Source organism: Sapajus apella, unplaced genomic scaffold, assembly GCF_009761245.1.
Source record: "Sapajus apella isolate SASKATOON/1434 unplaced genomic scaffold, GSC_monkey_1.0 scaffold37, whole genome shotgun sequence".
NCBI lineage: Eukaryota > Metazoa > Chordata > Mammalia > Primates > Cebidae > Sapajus > Sapajus apella.
In genome coordinates, this window is record NW_022436977.1 from 13679495 (window position 1) to 13696743 (window position 17249).

The window sequence follows — 17249 nt, forward strand, 5'->3', positions numbered from 1 at the left end:
GCTGCATCAATGGGAAACAGTAGCTGTCAGCCCTTGTCTTGCTGATTTTCTTGTTTGTTCATAACATACATAATCCTTTGTGTCTTTTCTTTTTTTGTCATGTTATAGCATCTTTGAAATAGGGTATTCTCTGGCCAGACACAGTGGCTTATGCCTGTAATCTCAGCACTTTGGGAGGCCGAGGTGGGCGGATCCTGAGGTTAGGAGTTTGAGACTAGCCTGCCCAGCATGGTGAAACCCCATCTCTACTGAAAACACAAAAAATTAGCCGGGAATGGTGGTACACACATGTAATCCCAACTGTTTGGGAGGCTGAGGCAGGAGAATTGCTTGAACCTGGGTTGCGGAGGTTGCATTGAACAGAGATCATGCCACTGCACTCCAGCCTGGGTGACAGAGTGAGACTCTATCTCAAAAAAAGGTGGTTTTTTTTTTTGTTTGTTTGTTTGTTTTAAATAGGGTGCTCTCTTGATCATGCTTTGCTGTTTTCTTGTATTCATTACCTGAACTGTGGGGAGTTAGTTGGATGAAGAGAGACCTAAATGAAAAATATAAGGGAAGGAAAACAGGTATGTATGTAAGAAAAGGTTCAAACAAGCCTCTGTGGTGGCCTAGGAACCATTAAAAATGTAGAGTTATCGTGCTATTGAACATAAAATGATCTGAAATTTGAGAGTCATCCAAAAGACTTTTGAAATTAAGACCACAATCTCAAAAACATTTTTTTTTCTGAGTATTTTATTTTTGCCTATGGTCTCTGTTAGCATTCTCTAGCCAAAACATTGCTCATCTTCAAGTTGTTAGTAACTTGGAATTCTTTGTGGCCACAGTTGAACTGTTCCAGACTGAGTACTTCAGTCCCTACCTTGCGCATAGAATCACTGGAGTGGGCTAAGAGACAAGAAACTTAGGTTCTATCCCAGCTTTACCATTTCTTGGTCGCACGAGCTGGAGCATATCCTGTGCTTTTGTTCCCTTTGTGAACCAGTTTCCTCATTTATAAAACAGGACTGATGATCTTCCTTTTGTTTTGGTTGTGGGTAGGAGCTAATGAATGCCAATGTGCTTTAAGAACTGCAATAAACTCCCTAAGTACATTCTTATTTTCAAAAATACTGCATAGGCGTTTAGATCCATTATAGAAAAGCGAATGGATAAAATGCTTTAGCCAGTGCCAGTTTATTGTCTGAGGGACATGCATGCAGCCTGTTTGGGTTCAGCTGAATCAGAGTCTGTCATGTTATCAAAGATGACTCATGGAAACAGTCCGGTTCACTGTGTTTTGGCAACTGTTATTTGGGCAAAGGTGTTTTTAGTTTCCTCTCTCCACCCATGGATGGGTATTGGCTTCTCTAGAACATACTGAGTTTAGTTTGTGTGTGTGTGTGTGTGTGTGTGTGTGTGTGTGTGTGTGTGTGTCAGGCTTTGGCTTTTGTTTGTTTTTGCAACTCTCTGGAGAGGATGGGAGAAGCAGCAGCCATCTCCTACCTGTGAAAACCAGCCTTTCCCTACAGTCCCCACCAAAAGGTGGCATACCAGGTAGCAGCATTCAGGACAGCAATGCAGGCGTCAGAAGACCATATGAAACATGGTCATAGTGACAGCTAATACACAAAGCATGTTATTTTTACAATTTGAAGCAAATATATAGAAAATATGTATGTAATTAATTTACACTGAATAATACATTTTCAAAGCATTCTCTGGTTTGGAAACATTAACTGTGAGCATTTCAAGAGGACCTTGGACCACTGTATGTTTGTTTCAGGGGCTATGTTTGCGACGGGGGCTGAGTTGCTGGGACCTGAAGTTCATTAACCTTTTCCTCCAGGGAAGCTGCTCTACCAGCTTTGGATCACAAGGAAGGAATGATCTTTATCTCTATTTCTATCCTACTGCCTGACCCTTTGCTCTCTGTTGAGAAACCTTGGCTTGGTTCTAATCCAGTTTAGATAACCGAGATGGGGCATACCTTTTTGCCTTGGTTTATGCAGTGTTTATGACCTCGTTTGTCTTCCTAGAGACGACATAGATATCCCTCTTGATAAGTAAACTCAGTGTCTGAAAAGTCACTAATAGGAAGTGTTAAGAGCAGGGGGAAATTGTTAGTGAATCCAGCAAATCTTGTACCCATTTATCTGGATCCTTTTTGTGTCACTGGGCCTAATAAAGAAACAGATAAAAAGAGCAGCCAAAAAAGCAGGCGGCTCTTCCAAAGTTCTGAGACTTTGAGAAAATGTGAATTTATTTAAACTCTCCAAAGGGAACTGCTAGTGGAAACGACATCTTGTAACAGACACACAAAGCAAGGTGCTTTGGTACCTGGCATGCCTTAAAAACAGAACCCCCTCAATACTTCAGGAAATGCTTGTGTGGATGAGACAGTGGGAAGAAAAGTGAGTTTTAGGGTCCATTAGAGGCTTTTTCAAAGCAACATATTCTGATGATAAAATATAAGTCTATGAGGAAATAAGGATTCCGTTTACAAAATCTCAGCTTACATACAACTTTACTTTCAGATAGTTTTTACAGGAAGAAAGCTATGTTTTAACCACCTCTAAAAGGTTAACTACTGTAAATTCAGCACTTTCTAATAATCCTTGGGTCAAAAATTTTAATCACAGAATTAGAAGTGTTTTAAGCTATATTATGTTTTCTGAAACAGTCAAAAGACTCCTGGATCTTTTGCTATTTTTACAGGCTGCTGTAAATGCGCTTGATGGCCTCAGCTTCTTCCTTGTCAAGGATGCCTTTCTCCACATAAGCATCAGCTTGTTGGTTGATGAAGTCCCTCATCTTCGAAAGGTCATAATCTGGAAAATATTATTAGAGCATCATGAGCAAAGATCAGGAAAGGCCAATCCCATTACAGTGATTACCATTAACTGAGGATTATTTTATACAATAACACAATTACCATTCTCCATCTTTCACATCGGGAGACATTTTAATTCTTGGCATTTGTGCAGTATTTTGCAGTATAAAATAATGTTTACGTGTATTATCTCATCTGCTTTTCATCACAACCCTGTGAGATGTTCAGGTGGGTCATATCATCCCCATTTGACCAAAGAGGAAATAGGCTCATGACCAGGGCTTTGCAAACTTTAATATTTATACCAATCACCTGGGGCCACTGCGAAGTTGCAGATTCATATTCAGTAGGTCTGGGGTGAGGATCCAGGTTATGCATTTTAAACAAGTTGTCAGGTGATACTGATGCTGTTGGTCCAGGGACCACACTCAGGGGTAAAGTGCCTTGTTCAAGGTCACATAGGTAGTCAAAGTTATGATTAGAACCAGGTGTTCTGACTTCCTGATTTACCCTTAGTTAACACCCTGTTGATGTGACAACCCACTCTTTTTTCAAATTAAGAGTTACTTTATTTCATGCTGTTTGAATTGTATGCAAGGAGCAAAAAGCCAGACTGTAAACTCTTTTTGGTTCCTGTGTCCTACTTAAACAAACAAAATCTATATAAATTACCAAAACATCCACCAAAAATAGAAATTTCCAAGTAAGAAGGCTGCCTATGAAACCTTTCCAAAAGCTTAAAAAAAACCATTTTCCCTTGATTTTTTAAGTATTAAGCAATTACAGCTGTAAATGACCAGACAGAACCCTGCTTTCTGTTAGTTGGTAAGGGGGAGAGAAAGGAGAGAATAGGTATAAAAGGGTGGTTTAGCAGCCACCCTTAGTGAGCCTGAATGTAATCTGAACCTAGGTTACTTGGGTATCCTTAAGCTTCTATGAGAAAGGAAAATGAAGCATGAAGGACCTCTCTACAATCACGAAGTGAGTGAGGCTTAGACAGGGCTTATTTCCTCACCAGCAAGCAGGACATCTGCTCCCTGTTAGGGCACAGCCATGAAGATTGAAAGAGAACTCCCAGCACTGAGCACTTGACAGCCATCACCTTAGTTGCTCCCCAGGAGGTTATAGGATATGACATTATCTAGCTAGCTATCCATCTATCTTCTATCATCTATCTATACAGGTCTTTGTCCATGATTCCTGACTTATAACTCCCATAGCGCCTGTTACAGCCTTTTGTCATAATGTTGGGGCACTTAGGGCCTCAGAAGAAGGTCTCAGGAGGCAGAATCTTTCTCTTTCTCTGACCTGCCCTCCTTTCACCTGCCCAAGGCAGGATTCTAATCTGATTGTGGGTCATAAGACCTTTGCTCCATAGAGGGCTCTGCCCCAAACCGTGGAGGAAGGATGCATCACAGAGAAGCCATGAAGAATCTGAAGTGACAGGCCTTGCTGGGTTTAGGCCATGCCCTTTTTGTCCAATCACATTTCTACGTGGTTGTCAATCATGCCTATCCAACGAAGTCTCCATGAAAGGCCCTAGAGGACAGGGTTCAGGAGCTTCCAGATAGGTTAACATGTGGAGGTTGATAGGAACCTGAACAAAAACTCATTCACATGCCAGAAGGGTGGTACACCCCAGCTCCACAAGGATGGAAGCTCCTGTACTCCAGACTCTTCCAGACCTCACCCTATGTATCTCTTCATCTGGTTGTTTATTTGTATCTTTAAAATATCCTTTTAATAAATCAGTAAATGCATTTCCCTGAATTCTAAGCAATTCTTTTTTTTTTTTTTTTTTTTTTTTGGGAAAAAGGTCTTACTCTTTTACCCAGGCTGGATGCAGTGGTATGATCATCGCTTACGGCTGGGCTCAAGCGATCCTCCTGACTCAGCCTCCTGAGTGGCTTGGGACTACAGGTGTGCACCACCACACCTGGCTAATTTTTAAATTTTCTGTGGAGACAGGGGTCTCACTATGTTGACCAGGCTGGTCTCTAACTCCTGGCCTCAAGCAATCCTCCCACCTTGGCCTCCCAAAGTGCTAGGATTACAGGTGTGAGCCACCACACCAGGCCCACTCTAGCAAATTAACTGAACTCTAAGAGGAGGTTGTGGAAGTTGAAACTTGAAGCCAGTCAGTCAGCTGTTCCCGAGGCCTGGACATGCAACTGATGGGAAGGAAGAAGCCCTCTTTTGGGACTGCACCCTCACCCTGTGGTGTCTGAGGCTATCTCTAGGTAGTGTTGGAATTAAATTGAATTGGTGGGCACCCAGCTGGTGTTGGCTACAGAATTGATTGCTTGCTTGGTGGTGGGGAGAAACCGTGGTTAACAAAGGTCAGGACTAATAGTAATTTTCCCTGCTGATACAGCTGCAGCCACTGCACGGCCCTAGGAACTAGATTCCCCACAGGCTTTGAGAGACAACTCCGAGTCAAGCAGAGCGCGTATGAGGGCGGTGGAGAAAGAGCTCTCTGTTTCTGTTTTCAAGAGAGCATACTGCATATTTCCCAGAGACAAAAGGGAGCATCGAACCTACACTATTATTCTGAAGTTTGCTAATAGAGCCTTCCATATGCAAGCACCAGAGTTCCATGCTTCACCAGGTTGGTCATTTCTGGAATGGGAATTGAATTGCAAGATGTTGTTGATTATGACCAGGAGTCTGATTCACATGCTAATCAGTGAAAGCAGTAACAAATCCTCCAAATTGATGTACCATACAATTTACCATGGCTTTGGAATGTATTTTGGTACACAGTGTATTACAATGATTCTAAGATGAATATTTTAAAGTCTTTGCAGTCATTGATGGCATGTTGTAATTTAATGGCACATAAAACAATGGTGCATTTTTAATTAATGACAGATTTGATGAAATATGGTTCATGTAAATTTTAATGTAACTGACATTAAAATTGGTTCAAAAAATTATTTTGAACCAAATAAAGTATGCATGAATACCTGATAACTGTTGCCATTACACTTAGAACACCCAAGCTAAGAGGGTGTTGAAAATACCTCTTTCTCTCTCTCTGCTGTATCTCAGCGGTTTGCAAACTTGGCTGCACGCTGGAATAACCTGGGGAGTTGAAAAAATACTGATGCCAGAGCTCTGTCCCCAGAATTTCTGATTTAGTAGTGCTGCAGTGCAACCTGGGCAGGGGGATATTTAAGTTCCCCAGGTGATTTGGATGCACTTTAAAGTTGGAGAGGCATTACCTGTTTCTTTGGAAAGCATCACTTTGCAACTGCTCTGGCCAGATACCTGGGAATCATATCAGAATCCCCCTTCTCCACATAGCTCTTGAGTTCCTCCCTTCCTGTTTATTTCCTCCGTTGTCCATTGGTTTAAGCCCCATATTTCTGCTCCAGATCTCTCCCTCTGTCTTGCCTCATTATCTCTCTCCTGCCTTCTGGGGTCTTATTTTTTCAATCTGTAATCACACTGCGGCCAGATGTAATTCTCAGTTCTTAACCTAATTAGGCCCCAATTTAGGCTCCCTTGGCTAAAACCAGCCCCCTCTGAAGGGTGCACAAATGTCTTCCTGGCATAGCCACTGCCCACTTCCCAACCCTGTCGGCTGTTCTTCTCCACAAACATCCAGTGTTCCCGGGGAAATGAATGGCTCCAGTTCCCAGAACAACCCCTCTCTTTTGTCCCTTTATGTCTCAGTACCTAGTGTTCCCTCTGTCTCCATCTCTCCTCACTCGGCAGATGATCCTTAACTTTTCAGGGAGGGCTTTCTTGTGGCCCTTCTCTCAACTGTCTCTGTTCTAGTATGAAGATCCACTCCATCTTCTCACCTCCTTGACAGTAGCACACCTATCCCTGACATCACTGGGCAGGGCCACTCATAGCTCTAATGATGCTGTGCACTCCTTGGGTGGGCATTCCTGGCACTCAGAACAGGGCCTGGTTCTGTGTTTTGCCTTATATAAGTAAGTGACTGCTTCTATGACTGCAGGGTGTACAAAATATGTGCTCAGAAAATAACTTTGTTTAAAATACTCCAAGAAAGGGGGGCTAGATAAAACAAGACTGGCAACATTAAAGATGGGTGCTGGAGACACAGAGATTCATTATGCTATTAGTTCTATATTTGCTTTACATTTTTCATAATAAAACACAAAAGAAAAGAAAATGCTTTTACTTGAAAGACTAATTTGAATAATAAGATAAATGGAGATTTTGTTCCCCCTTGCATCTGAGAGGTGACATCAGTCTTTTTTGGGCTTTGAGGGAAGACTTTAGCACAGTCAATTTGACTGTGGGAATTTTAATATAACAAGAGCCCCTGACAAATGGGTGAAGTTTGCACACTCAGTCCTACCTTCTTTATTTCCTTTTCTGTCATGTTTCTTCAACCATTCAATATTTTTTCTGATGGCTTCCAAATAGGCTTCTGTTTTTCCTGGAAGAGGTAAGGGAACTATATCAAACACTCAGAAAATATCACTACATCTCATTTTGAAGACCACACTTATGTTCAAAACCACAAATATTAGACTAATGTAGCACTTGCAAGGTTATTTCCCTAACTAGGCAATGTACATATTTGTATGTGTATATATGTGTTTGTGTGTTGAGGGGTTTAGGTCAAGGAGAGCAGGTGGGGATGAGGTTCCAGGAGGAAGAATCAAGTTGGTAAATGACAAGGGGCATGATTCCACACACAAATAAATCCACCTTGATGTCCTGGCAGAGAAGAGTTTTGATTCAGTTTATGACATAGATGGGTCCCTAGATTAGTTCATTTCTGTTTAGGGATGTTTCTTCCAAACTGAGGCCCGTCATCAGGCCAAGGACTTGAATGAGAGTGGCAGATACTTAAAGATTCCATCACTTCAGTTAAAAGTCCGAATGTGTGGCTTTGTGTAAGCAGCTCTAAGTCTTCTGCCCAATTTGGGAAGGGGGAGGATAAAAACTTAGACAAAGAGGTGACCAATGCCTCACTTCAAGGTTTGGATGGCAAACCTTAGAACTGGTTCTAATAAAACTCCCCAGGATGCAAACAGTGTTCCATGGGCCTCAAGTGTGGCTTGAGAACACCAGGCATCACTCATGCCCCTACTCTGTGATGCCCTTTACCTGTATTGATGTCTGCAAGTGGATATTACTGTCCACTGAGAGATGAAAAATCCGGGGCTCAGAGAGGCAAAGTGAGTGGGCTAAGGCTAGTAGGACAGAACAGCTGGCACTTGGACTCTGGTCTGCTTAGTTTCAGCTACCTGCATTATCTAAAGGATGAGACCTCACCTTCAGACATGGACAGTATGTTTTCTGTATTGAAGAAATCAGCCATTCTCTTAACCAGGCAAGGCCCTAAAAAAGAGGCTTTCAAAGTCCAGGGCCTCTGCAGAAGCAATAGCTGCAGAGCTCAGTGTGGTGACCATTCCTTTCAGAGCCCCATCTGAGCCCTGTTACCTCTACTCTACTGCACAGCCCTCGTGGTTGAGCTACCTGTACTGTGTGCTTATCATGTGCCAGGGACTGCTTTATGCTCCAACATGCCTTATCTCATTTATTCTCTACAACAACTGTTTGAGGCAGTCCTATTATCATCACCATTTCACAAATGAAGAAGCTGAAACAGCCAGGGAGAAAGTCATATGCTGATGATCACACGGCTGGTAAGTAGCAGAGCCAGGTTTGAACCTGGGTACCTCCAACTACTGCCCATGTACAATAACACTGCCCTAAGAGTTGCCCATGTTCCAGCTTCCCCCACTGCATTTACCTAAGTGACTTTCTGAGCATCTTTCTTCCTAATCTTGAAGCCCGCTCTTGCCTTACCACTGAAAATCTGTGCCATCTGGTCCCCAAAGAAGCACAGAGACTCCTACGGAAAAAGGGCTGAATGAACAAACACCCAAAGAGAGCCACAATTTTTGGTCCTTATTTACTTCAATAGTTGGTATAGAAACTGCCTTGATTTCAGCAGTCTGGGAGGTTGAGGTGGGAGGATTGTTTGAGGCCAGGAGTTCAAGACCTGTCTGCACAACATTGAGAGACCCTATTTTTACTAATACATAAATACAAAAATAATAATTTTTAAAATGCAGTGTTTTCTATTTCAGATTAATTCAGTTACATAAGGTGTTTTGAACAAAGAAAGAAATCTTAGTGCTGACCATTTCTAAACAATGCAGCTTCATTATTTTAAAGAGTTTAAATCAAACTAGTGATCCCCATAGGGCTCGCTTTAATGAATAATGATTTGTCATTCACACATTAGGTAGTTAGGGCTTTTGAAACTTTTGAGTATGTCTAAAAATGGTCTTGTTCTTTAAATAATTTTAAGCATTTTTTCTACTGTCTCCTCTGATATCATATCATGATGTTAGAACTTATTTGGGATAAGGAAAACCACAGCTTAGCCTGTTTAAACACTGCATTAAAAATTCCAAGTTAGAAGAGTAAAAATAAAAAGAAGTTTTTGCCATAGTGGGGCAGATGTTGCCCACTCTCATGCCTCCCTCTTCATGCGCAGCTAATAGAGAAGCTCTCAGCTGATGGTGGAGGAAATGGGTAGATCGACGTGTTAGCTTCCTTGTTCCTTAGGCATGTTCTACTGTTTCCCAGAAGTCTTCAATAGGATTGAGCTCTAGTTGCCAATGCTGAAGCTTGCTCATTAACACACCTTGTATTGGCTTCTTTCCCTTCCTGTTCATGTCCCCACCCTGCAGTGGTGCTTCCTGGGGTCACTTCCGAATTAAGCTTCTTCACCTCAAATCCTTCTCTTAGTGCATGCCTTGGAGGGAACTCAATATAAGACAGTTTGAAATAGAGGGCTTGACTTGGATCTGTGGCTTGCACCTGTGATCCCAGCACTTTCGGGGGCTGAGATGGGCGGATCACTTGAGTCCAAGAGTTTGAGACCAGTCTGGGCAACATAGAAAAACCCCATGTCTATCAAAAAGAAAAAGAAAATCAGCCAGGCGTGGTGGTGTGCACCTGTAGTCCCAGCTATCAGGAGGCTGAGGTGGGAGGACTGCTTGAGCCCAGGAGGTGGAGGTTGCAGTGAGCCAAGATTGTACTACTGCACTCCAGCTTGGGCAACACAGCCAGATCCTGACTCAAAAGAAAAATAAATTAGAGGCCTCAGCATTATTGTATTAGGCTGCTTTTTGTTTAGGAACCAATTACCTATCAAAATGGTATGGAAATTTAAAATGTAATGTGTGAAAAGCTATTTTATTCACGATATTGAGATTATCAACTCACAACAGAGAATGAGTTTACTACAACTTAAAGAAAATCAGACTGCAATTCATTGAGAGACTAATATCTCATGGGTCATAACATATATGATTGTGACAGTCTCCCTCCCTAATTTATAACAGAATACCCCATCATTCTCATCCTCTTTTATGCTTTATTTTTGTCCATCAGAAGGTGACTACTTATCTTCTATTGTAGTATACAATTTATTAAGTATATTGTCTTATTCCCTTAGAAATATGTTGTTTGCTGATGTACCTTCATGCCTAGAACAAGGGCTAACAGACAGTAAGCACTACAGAAGTATTTGTCAATGAGTAAATGGATGAAAGCTTTCTATATAGAAGCCAAATTGCAATTAGAAGACTGCCCAGTGAGCATGGAATCCAAACTAGGAAACTACATCTTAAAAAAACACATAAATGGCATAGATTTATCTCTGCCTTTTTTTTTTTTTTTTGGTGAAAATGAATCATTTATTTGAAAGACCTGAACTTTAATGGATTCTAAGCCTAAATGATAGGTATATCAGAAACAATTTAAAACACAAATGTGATAGATATACTGTATCCACATGTCATTTATCTTCATAGAACTCTCTGAATTAAATATTGTTGTTCCCATTTTATTCATGAAGAAACTAAGGCTCAGAGAGGTTAAATGACATGCCCAAGGGGACATAGCTAAGTAAGGGTCTGATATGGTTGGGCTGTGTTCCCACTCAAATCTCACCTTGAATTGTCATTCCTATAATCCTCATGTGTCATGGGAGGGACCCAGTGGGAGATAATGGAATCATGGGGGCAGTTACCCTGATGCTGCTGTTCTTGTGATAGTGAGTTCTCATGAGATCTGATGGTTTATGTAAGGGGCTTTTCCCCATTTGCTCAGCACTTCTCCTTCCTACCATTGTGTGAAGAAGGATGTGTTTGTTTCTCCTTCCACCATGATCATAAATTTCCTGAGGCCTCCTTAGCCCTGTGGAACTGTGAGTCAATTAAACCTTTTTCCTTTATAAATTACCCAATCTCAGATATGTTATTTATTAGCAGCATGAGAAGGGACTAATACAGGGTCAGAGCCTGGTTTTGAACCAAAATGAATATGGAGCCTTTAATGTCTGGGGCTGGGTCAAATTCGCCTTTTAGACTACAGAAATTGAGTGCCTGCTGTTATTAAACTGGCTGACAAGGCAGTGGTTTTCAAACTTTGATGCACATTAAAATCACTTAGAGAAAAATTTTAAAGGCCCAATGTCCAGATTGCTCCTCAGACCAATTAAATGAGAATATCTGGGACTTGGGACCAAATATTTGTACTTTTTTTTTTTTTAGACAGAGTTTTACTCTGTCACCCAGGCTGGAGTGCAATGGCACGATCTCAGCTCATTGCAACCTCTACCTCCTGGGTTCAAGTAATTCTCCTGCCTCAGCCTCCCAAGTAGCTGAGATTACTGGTGCCCACCAGTATGCCTAGCTAATTTTTTGTAGAGACGGGGTTTCACCATGTTGGCCAGGCTGGTCTCAAACTCCTGAGCTCAGGTGATCCACCTACCTCGGCCTCCCAAAGTGCTGGGTTTATAGGCATGAACCACTGCACCTGGTCACGTTTGTACTTTTTAATGATCCTGAGGTGGTTTCAATGTGCAGCAAAGTTTGGAAACCATTGCCACCAGTATTAAGACCTCCACACCTTTACAAGAGCATTGGCAACAATGGGAATAACATCAGGTGCTCTTCTGTTCTTGGGGCAAAGCAGCTGGCTCATATTGACTTTTCTCTTTGCAAGAGCTATAAAGCAAATCTTTCATTTACACAGTGTGCACTGAAAGCCCTATGAGAGTCAACTTTGGAAAGCTGGACTATTTTTTTTTCCTCAATTTATTTCAGCTTCCTTTGGAAAAAAATAGCTCATGACTGAGGTAATAGAACACAAGCCTTAAAACATATGCTGAAGCAGATGGGAAAAGAGCCAGAGTCGAGATGCAGCCTTGCTTTTCTGGCTGTTCTGGTTTTTAACACTGTGAGAAAAATATCTTTTCTAAACATGAATTTGTCCTTACTCTATTATGCTGTCCTGACTATCTCTCTCTGAGGGAAGTATACAAATCAATAGAGTTAGCCTAATGCATACTGGATATACTAAAGACATTAGGTCTTGTGAAAGAGTTTTTATAAAAATTAAGTTCGATATAATACTTAAAATTATGTCAAGATTACATGATTACAGTTTTGAACTGGATGAAGCAAAGCAGCTGATGCTGATGTCATGGATGCTCACATAGACCACAGAGCTGTTAGATTCAAGATTCTGCATAATGATGACATTTTACATGCCCATGAGATGCAGCATGGAAGACTGGAAGAGCACTAGATGGAGAGTCAGAAAACACGAGTTCAAGGCCAGCTCTACACTCTGGCCATGAGATCTTGAGCAAGTCAATCATTTTCTAGGCCTCGTTTTACTGATGTGTAAATCAAGGGACGAATTCTAAAGAGGAGATTCGTGATTTGTACATATAGAAAGAAATTCCCCTTTGCTGTCCTTGAAAAACCCATGTTGATATGTAGCTCTCCCAAACCTACTTGGGACTTCCTGACCCACTTGCTGACTCCCAGGGGAGAATTTTGAACTCATCATTTTTGGACATTTCTAGCAGAATCCCTAGAGACTTGAAGGGAGGCATGAATTCTCTTCTTTTATGTTGCTTAAATAATAAGTATATCCACACAAATTAGGCAATTTATTATCAATTTATCAATTAAATAGGCTAACTTTTCTGGCTCCCATAAAAAAAGAGACGAAGATGATAGGCTATTTAAGTGAGAGTTATCTTAGAGATCACCTTTTCCAACCTCATTTTTTTTTCCAGCCATAAAGTTGACAAATGATAGTGCTGGAAGGAGTTTATGGGTGTTATAATGCTTATCTCATCCCTTGGATGATTAAAAAAAAAGATTTTCAGTGACTCACAGAACAGATGTGAATGAGTAAACATCCAACTGGCAAAAAGAGCCACACTTAGATAATAAAGTTTGAAAGTAGTTTTTTGTTTTGTTTTTTTTTTTTTTTTTGATCTTCAGAGAGCAATTTACTTGAAAAGTTAAGCAACTTTATAGATTTGGTTGAAATTAGAAGAAATTATATTAGAATATCCATAAATTTAGAAATAATTACTGAATCAGTTAAACAACCAGACCAACATTTAAAACTATTATTCTTAATGTGAGTCCCTGTGGAAACCATAGTTTAAATAGTTTAAACTTTTCAAAGGTAAATGTATCATTTTTCATCATTGGTAACAAAGTTGGATGTTTTTTAAATTAAGCTTGAAATGAGATGGATATAAACATGCTTTGTAAACTGAAGCATGATATGAATGTCGAGTATTATTATTATTACTTATATTCCTCACAGGACTCAGCTCATGCTAGGCATGGTTAATAAACAGTTGCTGTGGTTAGATAGGGCCATCACCTCGCACTCTGCAAGGCCAAAACAGACTCCCCACAGATATTCCTGCCAATGTGTTCTGCTTCTAATTATTTCCTTAAGTGGTTTTAGCTGGACCATTACTTCATCCCTTGTTCTACTCTATAATGTCCTCCGACTTCCTGTCCCGGGGGAATCCTGTTCTGTTTGTGTCTGGCTCATCAGTAAACGAGATATATGTGCATGTATGTGGCCTGTGTTGCGCTTGCCGGCATATGGGTTAGGGACTATTCTTGGGCCATTTCAAAGCTTGCTTGAGTCCTCAAAGGTGAGAAATGGTTCTCATATTCCTTCTGTAGCTGCTTCCTAAGCACAGCGCCAGGCATGCCATTGGAATAAGTGTTTATTTTTTGCTGAATAACTGTCCCAGAAAACCCAGTCCACCCTGCCTCCACTCACATGGATGCTTTCCTTTTTCCACCTAGAGACAATGGGTGTTTTCTCACTGGGTTTTGTAACAGAGAAGCAAAGCACTCCTTGAGAAAAGTGCAATAAAACAACTGCGAACACAAAGATATATGTCAGTGTGTCCTTTTGGGGATTAATTTTTTTTTCCTAGAAACTGTAGGTCCTTGGCTTAAATTTAGTTGGCGTTTTCTAAACTATACTAGAGTCAGTTGTCCTTATCCCAGAGTACTGGGGTCAGGGGTAACATGAATAAATTAGATCTCTGAACAATAGCAGAAGGACTCATTTTAACCTCAAATTCCTGCCTTTTTTCTAATGTTTTAGAAGAGCAATTACAAAGAATAACACTAGGCCAGGTGTGGTGCCTTACACTTGTAATCCAGCACTTTGGTAAGCTGGATAGATTGGGTGGATCACCTGAGGTTGGGAGTTCAAGACCAGCCTTGCCAACATCGTGAAACCCCATCTCTACTAAAAATACAAAAATTAGCTGGGTGTGGTAGCACACATCTGTAATCCCAATGACTCGGGAAGCTGAGGCAGGAGAATCACTTGAACCTCGATGACAGGGGTTGCAGCGAACTAAGATTGTGCCACTGCACCCCAGCCTGTGCAACAGAGCGAGAGTCTGTCGTGGAAAAAAAAAAAAGAATAACACTAAATCAATAGAGGTTTAGTCTACTGTCTTCCTCTCTCCCCATTACTATCTGATGGAAATCCTAATGAAGAAGGAAATCCACCCACATCATTAGTCTCCAAACATTCACATCCTAACTAGGCAATAGTGGACTACTAAGAATCATCTCCTTTATATTCATTTTTACATGATGTTTTCAGCACCCATTCCTACAACCCTGTGCACAGCGATAGAAGGTTTTGTTTAAAGCACTGAGCATGTGACCCTAGCAAATTAAAGGACACAGCCTGTGGCTCACTGGTATAGGGAAATATGATTGCTGTACGTGGGTCACTTCCAGAGGGGCTGATTGAGGCACGCCGGGTTTCTGTTGAGGTGAACTATAGCGCTGTATGCTGCCCAATTCCTGGTTCTCTGTCTCAGGTCACAGGCCACTCTTTTCCTGGTTAGCTTTTTTTTTTCTTTTTTGAGATGGACTCTTGCTCTGTCACCAGACTGGAGGGCAGTGGTGCAATCTCGGCTCACTTCAACCTCCACCTCCTGGGTTCAAGCGACTCTCCTGCCTCAGCCTCCCAGGTAGCTGGGACTACAGGCGTGCACCACCATGCCTGGCTAATTTTTGTATTTTTAGTACAGATGGGGTTTCACCATGTTGGCCAGATTGTCTCGATCTCTTGACATCATGATCTGCCCATCTCGGCCTCCCAAAGTGCTGGAATTACAGGTGTGCGCCTCTGGTTAGCTATTTTTAAAAAGTTTACCATTCATCCTCCACCTCACATCTGTTCGGTTAAAAAAAAAATCCAGAAATAAAAAGTCTAGGCAAGGATGTAGAGAAATTAGAACTCTTGCATATGATTGGTAGAAATTTAAAATGGTGCAGCTGCTGCAGAAAACAGTATGGAGGTTCCTCAAAAAATTAAAAATAGAATTAGTGTATGATCCAGCAATTCTGCTTCTGGATATATACCCAAAAGAACTGAAAGAAGGAGCTCAAAGAGACATTTTTACACACACACACACACACACACACACACACACATATATATATATCAGCATTATTCACAACAGCCAAAAGGTAGAAGCAACTCAAGTGTTTATAGACAAATAAATACATAAAATATAGCATATACCTACAGTGGAGTATTTATTCTACCTTAGGAAGAAAATTCTGACACTTGCTACAACATGGTGAACGTTGAGGACATTATGCTAAGTTACATAAGCCAGTCGCAAAAGGAAAAATGCTATATGATTCCACTTATATACGGTCCCTAGAGTAGTCAAATCCATAGAGACAGAAAATGGAATGGTTATTGTCATGGAGTGAGGAGAGCAGGAATGGAAAAGTGTTGTTTAACAGGTATAGAGTTTTGGTTTTGCAAGATGAAAAGAACTCTGGAGATCGATGATGATGATGGCACCACAACAATGTGAATGTACTTAGTGCCTCAAAACTGCACAGTTAAAAATAGTTATAATGGTAAATTTTATGTTATGTACATTTTGCCACAATTTCAAAAAAGAACTATTAATATATTTTTTAAAAGAGTTTACCGCCCATCCAGAATGACCTAGGGTTGAATAGAAGTATGAGTCCCCAAACATGGCACACATATACAGTTCTGCCTACTCTTGCTCAGGACAAACATTATCAGTTGATCATTCCAACTTTCTTTCTTCCTGAGTCCAGATGCAATATCATAAACTTTCTCAACCTGGGCCACTACCAAACAATTGGAGCTGACACATCAGCTGTGACAATGTAGGAAAAGATTGTGATGGTCTATGGAATTTGTGCTAGAGAAAAGAAGTGTACAAAAATATACAAATGTACAAGATAAGAAAAATCAACACAAACTTGGTACATTAAGGAAAAACTATCTTTTTCAGCCTTGTCTCAAAAATGTCCTAGCTGAAATAGAAGCAGCATCTTTCACCACTATCACCACTTATGCAAACCCATAATGCCCAGGTTCAGGTGTCTAATTCTACAAGTCTGTTCTACAAAAGGAAACCAGAACTCCTTGAAGGAGAATTGATTTCAAGTCTTGGGAACGGAAAATTCAGAGTGGATATACAATATCCCATTGTTGCCAGAAAGCAAAGATGATGTACCAAAGGGACTAAAGAAAAATTTAGGGAGCCCCCACTGCCCAATCTACACCAATTGAAGCATAAAGTCATTATCATGACCAATGATGATAACTGAAGTAACTTACACAAATGAAAAAGTTGATATGAAGTGTTAGCAAAGGTAGTAGTAATATAAAAGGGAAATAGTTTGTAATTTTATTGGTATTATTGAGTTTCAAGGTATTAAGTACATAGCTAGTTTGTTTCTCTTCTGCTTCATACACAGACATTAAATATGGGTCTATAATCAAGTTTGAATAGGAACTTGCTTCTATTTATGTGAGCAGGAGACATTGGGTGGGGAACCTTTAAGTGGGCCAAAGAGTCTCTTCAAAATTGAGAGCTATGCCATGAACAAGATTGGTCCTCGTGATCTCATATCACATCATAACAAGGAATAAGAAAAGTTCCCCTATTCATTGCCACTGATGGTAATACATAACCAATGAAAATCTCTTTTCGGAAAGCCCAGTGGTGTGTTTTCAGATGATAAATTAGCTGGGTTCCTCCACCACCTCCCTGAAGACAGCACTG

The 17249-nt window shown here is 40.8% G+C and overlaps 1 protein-coding gene across 1 annotated transcript in view; it reads right to left on the reverse strand.

Moving 5' to 3' along the window:
* Positions 1-2221: 2221 nt before the first annotated feature.
* Positions 2222-17249, reverse strand: part of SCG3 (secretogranin III) — a 39923-nt gene continuing 24895 nt past the window's right edge. The window contains exons 11-12 of the mRNA XM_032297459.1: positions 7152-7232; positions 2222-2813 (exon numbers count right to left, since the gene is read on the reverse strand). Of these exons, the coding sequence (XP_032153350.1) occupies positions 2695-2813; positions 7152-7232 (200 nt within the window). The 3' untranslated portion in view covers positions 2222-2694. The remainder of the gene's footprint in view (positions 2814-7151; positions 7233-17249) is intronic.